The 4,856-nt window shown below is 42.1% G+C and overlaps 1 protein-coding gene and 1 non-coding gene across 2 annotated transcripts; one reads left to right on the top strand and one right to left on the bottom strand.

Moving 5' to 3' along the window:
- Positions 1-749: 749 nt before the first annotated feature.
- LOC112508305 lies at positions 750-856 on the bottom strand. Its single transcript, XR_003068685.1, has one exon. It is a non-coding gene; the product is annotated as a small nucleolar RNA R71 (small nucleolar RNA).
- Positions 857-1,109: 253 nt separating this feature from the next.
- LOC112506314 lies at positions 1,110-2,057 on the top strand. Its single transcript, XM_025110322.1, has one exon. The coding sequence runs from the start codon at positions 1,110-1,112 to the stop codon at positions 2,055-2,057; it is 948 nt and encodes a 315-aa protein (XP_024966090.1).
- Positions 2,058-4,856: the final 2,799 nt, after the last annotated feature.

The following is a 4,856-nucleotide window of genomic DNA, read 5'->3' as shown; positions in this document are numbered from 1 at the left end:
GGAGACGACCCTACTTATCGCTATCACAAGTGTGTATAAGAGATAATAGGCTTATTTTCATAAATTTTATTATTTGCCGGACTCGACACCCGTCAAATTTTTGGCGCCGTTGCCGGGGACTCGACAAAGTTTAACTGTGTATGCCAAGATCGTTTCRTGCAGGTTCACCATTGCCAATTGATCCGGAAATTGAGAAAACCGCWAAGAAGCTAAGAAAACAAGCTAAGCTTCGAAAGAAGCAAAGCGCRTCTACTTCTTCACCGGTTCTCAATATTTGGAAAGATATTGAGTTGTCGTCCGATTCGGAAGACCAAACGGAGGACGAAGAAGAGAAGCCTCATTATGAGCAAGAAGAACCGGTAATCGAGACTGAAGAGGAAATGGCGAATCCCGAACGCACTTTAAGGGAATGGGCAGCACCCAACGTCGTCGAGCAACCTCTTTGCATTACTTATCCGCCGGAAGAGGTAAGTGCTGAACTTAAAACTGGTTTAATACATTTACTACCTCGTTTTCATGGTTTAGCTAATGAAGACCCGTACAAGCATATGACCGAGTTCCACATGGTGTGCTTGGGGATGAAGCCACAAGGCACGACAGTGGAGAATCTCAAGCTGAAGGCATTCCCATTCTCCCTAGTTGACGCAGCTAGGGAGTGGCTTTTCTACTTACCACCGGGATCCATCACCACTTGGGCGCAAATGGCGAGAGCATTCCTCGACAAGTACTTTCCCGCATCCAAAGCCGTCGGGCTTAGAAGAGAGATCTGTGGGATCAAGCAGAAGGACATGGAGTCTTTATACGAGTATTGGGAGCGCTTCAAGCGCCTTTGTGTAAGTTGTCCTCAACATGGTATTCCTGATGAATTACTAATTCAGTATTTTTATGAAGGTTTGCTCCCGATGGAAAGAAAGATGATGGATGYTGCGAGCGGAGGAGCTATAGTGAACAAGACGCCAACACAAGCAAGGACCTTGATAGACACCATGGCGGAAAACTCCAAGCAATTTGGAGTTCGGAGTGACATTGGCTGAGGCGCTAGTGAGGTACATGTTAAATCCTTAGAAACTAAAATAACTGATTTGACTAACCTTGTGAAACAGCTTGCCATGGGTAATATGCCTCAAGTCAAGGCATGTGGATTTTGCTCATCAGTGGCACATCCCAGCGATGCATGCCCGACTTTACATGAAGAAGATGAGCAAGTGAATGCCATTGGGGGTGGCAACTTTCAGAACTCAAACAACCGGGCTCCCGACCCTTTCTCGAGCACATATAACCCCGGTTGGAGGCAACATCTGAATCTAAGTTATGCCCCGAGGCAAGGACAAGGACAAGGTCAGCAATTTCAGCAAAGAGGTTTATTCCAGCCGCCTCAGCAGTTTCAACCTCAACAATTCCAAGCACCTCCGGGCTTTCAGCAACAACATCAATCGAAGGCACCATTTCAGCCAAATGCCCAACATCAACATCAACATCAAGTGTCACCGCAAGCTCCTAGTGGCTCAGGTATGTCGTTAGAGGATGTAGTTAAGTCTATGGCTGCTAACATGGTGAAATTTCAACAGAAAACTCAAGCGAGCATTCAGGACCTTCAGGCCACTGTTGGACAATTAGTGAACAAGGGTAAGTTGCCATCTCAAACGGAGACGAATCCGAAGGCAAATGTGAGTGCTGTCACTTTGAGAAGCGGAAAGGAGCTTCAAGTGGTTGGAAAGAAGAAGAAGGAAAAGGTTCACGAGGAAGAAGAGTTAGAGGTCAAGACATCCACTTCGGGTGCAAAGGATGTCAAAGAAGAGGAGTTAAAGAAGAAGACACCCGAAGTGATAGTTCAAGCACCGCCATTCCCGAGCCGGTTCGAGAAGACAAAGTGGGAGAGTGAAGAGAAGGAGATCCTTGACACATTTCGGAAAGTTCAGGTAAACATCCCTTTATTAGATGCAATTAAGCAAGTTCCTAGATATGCTAAATTTTTGAAAGAGCTTTGTACTAATAAAAGGAAACTAAAGGGTAACGAAAAGATATGCATGAGTCAAAATGTGTCCGCTGTCTTATAAAAACAGTTACCACCTAAGTGTCAAGACCCGGGCATGTTTACCATACCATGTAAGGTAGGCAATGTCTCGGTAAATCAAACCATGTTGGACTTGGGGGCATCAATTAATGTTATGCCATATGCCATTTACTCATCTTTGGATGTAGGGCCCCTTAAGCCAACCGGTGTGGTAATCCAATTAGCGGATAGGTCTATTGTCTACCCTAAAGGGGTATTAGAGGACGTGCTAGTTCAAGTGAATGAATTGGTCTTTYCGGCAGATTTTTATGTAATAGATATGAAGGAGAAAAATGTCTCCAAGGCCGGTATGCTTTTGCTAGGTAGACCATTTTTGAAAACCTCTAAGACTAAGGTAGACGTCCATAGTGGTAGTTTGACCATGGAATTCGATGGCGAGATGGTTAAATTTAATATATATGATGACATGCGATATCCGAGTGATGTTTCATCTTTATGCTTTGTTGATGTTATCGAGTCTTTATCTGACACTATGACCAAGGCGTTCCATGACTCTCGTTTTTCACGTAAGTCTTTCACTAAAGGTCAGAAAGTTCTCCTTTATCACTCTAGATTTAAGTTATGTCCCGGTAAGTTAAGGTCCAGATGGATAGGACCTTTTGTTGTTTTAACCGTTTTTTAGCATGGTGCAGTAGAGATACAAAGTCTATCTACGGGGAAGATTTTCAAAGTTAGCGGCCATAGGCTAAAGCCGTTCTATGAAGGGTTTGATGGAGGGGATTTAGAGAGGGTAGCTTTGGACACGCCAAGCTACGAGAATTGAACTGAGTATGGTCTAGCCAAAGACATAAAAGAAAGGCGCTGCGTGGGAGGCAACCCAAATTTCCAATTCTTGTTATTTATTGCTTTCAGTTATTTATTTTGTTTTTTAGATTCTCTAGTTTCACTCTTAGATTTCTATGTTCTCAGGTTCGCCCCGAATGTTGGATGCTCGAAGAGACGCGCCCATCTCCACGGATTCTTACATTGGGAGGTCACTCATCAAATCAGGGGAGTTTTCTGTTCCCTTTTCCTTAATTGCTTAGAGTGTCATCCACTTATTGCATACCTTGAGGACAATGTATGAATTAAGTGTAGGGGTGGGGGTTATTTGCGTGAAATGGGTATATAATGGTTTTAGGGGCCAAAATTTCTCTACCGTACCCAAAGCCTTGTTTTTCATTACACCTTTTAAGACCTTTTGATTTATAAGCATGTATTTTATCCAAGTAGTGGAGAGTGAGAGACTTTTCAAGTATATGGCAGGTACATGCTAGACATTGACGATTTGAGCGATACACTTTAACCCAAGGAGTGAATCGAGTGTTAATTTGTTAATCCCATTCGTGAGAGTTCTCGAGATTAGCTTGTGTCTACTTGATTGCGTGTGCATACTCTTTTCAATGCTTTGTTGCAAATCTCAAAGTCATGATATGCTATATGTGTTGATGTTCTTATTTGATTCATTATTTCTTTTTACAACTACGTGTTAACTAAAGTCATTGCCGGGACGGAAATGATCTAAGTGTGGGAGAATTTGATAAGTGCAAATTTATACATTTTTACGTCAAAGTACCTTACAATTAATGTTAAATATATGCTTAAAAGGTGCCAATTTAATTTAAGTTAATCTAACTATGTGAGGTCATTAAAGTTGAGAAAAAAAATATGTTGATTATGTGTTTTTTTTTGCCCAAACTGCAGCCCAAGTTGCGTCCCAAAATTGCAGCCCATGAAAAAAAATAAAAAAATAAAAAAATAAAAAGAAGAAGAGGAAACAGCAGCCCAAGGCTGCTGCCTATGACAGATCGTGCAGCGAGAGTCCGGGAAAAGTCGAGCAGCAACAACGTGGGCATCGATCGAGAGAGAGACGGGAGATCGTGGAAATAGATATGGCGATTAAAAGGAAGAAATCGAGAGGGGAGGAAGCATCAGGCGGCTGTGGATTGAGAGGGAAATCGAAAGGGGTTGTCGATCGAGAGAGCCGAGAAGGAGACAGCAGGGGACCGGGAGTGACAGCAAGGTGCTGTCGATCGAGAGAGACGAGAGGAACAGCAGCGAGCTGTCGATAGCAGACCCGGTCGAGAAGGATCGAGAGAGGGCAGTCGATCGAAGGGGCTGTTCGATTGGAGAAAAGCCGCAAGAGAAGTCGATTGAGAGGGAAAATCGAGAGAGGCGGCAGAATCGATTGGAAACAGCAGGTAACGATCGAGAGGAGAAGTAGGAGAATCAAGAGGGAGGAATCAAGATGTTGTAAGCAAACTGAAATCCATTTCYAGATTTTAGAAATGAATTTTGATTTCTCAACTTAGGGTTCTTCATACTCTACAATTTTCTACCATCCGTAAGTTTAATTTCTGTTTCGRATTAAAACTATGGGTTGCTAATTTTCTGTTTCTAGTGATGGGATTATAGCTAATTTGAATTGAATTATGTTGAGACTTGTTAAACATTGAAACTTAATTGAATTTTATTTGCACAATTCTTGTTCAGAACCGTTCTATACAAGTCAATGATACATGATTTGATAAAGAACTAGTTATACTCATCAGTAGAATTTATTCATTATTGTTTAAGTTCTCAATTTATTTTGCATTTTTAGGCTGTTTATAAATCATCCACCCCCCCCCCCTTTTATATATTGTTTTAATGTTAATGAATTTGCACGCGTTTATGTCTTGGACTTACAGTTAACACCGAGTCCCTGAGGAGACGACCCTACTTATCGCTATCACAAGTGTGTATAAGAGATAATAGGCTTATTTTCATAAATTTTATTATTTGCCGGACTCGACACCCGTCA

This window comes from Cynara cardunculus, assembly GCF_001531365.2.
Source record: "Cynara cardunculus var. scolymus isolate 2C chromosome LG 2, CcrdV1, whole genome shotgun sequence".
Lineage (NCBI taxonomy): Eukaryota > Viridiplantae > Streptophyta > Magnoliopsida > Asterales > Asteraceae > Cynara > Cynara cardunculus.
The sequence above is the reverse complement of the archived record's forward strand: the minus strand, read 5'-3'. Positions and strand labels throughout refer to the sequence as shown.

Excerpts from the sequence above, each read along its gene's own strand:
- LOC112506314 (XM_025110322.1), top strand. The coding sequence starts at position 1,110 with ATGGGTAATATGCCTCAAGTCAAGGCATGTGGATTTTGCTCATCAGTG.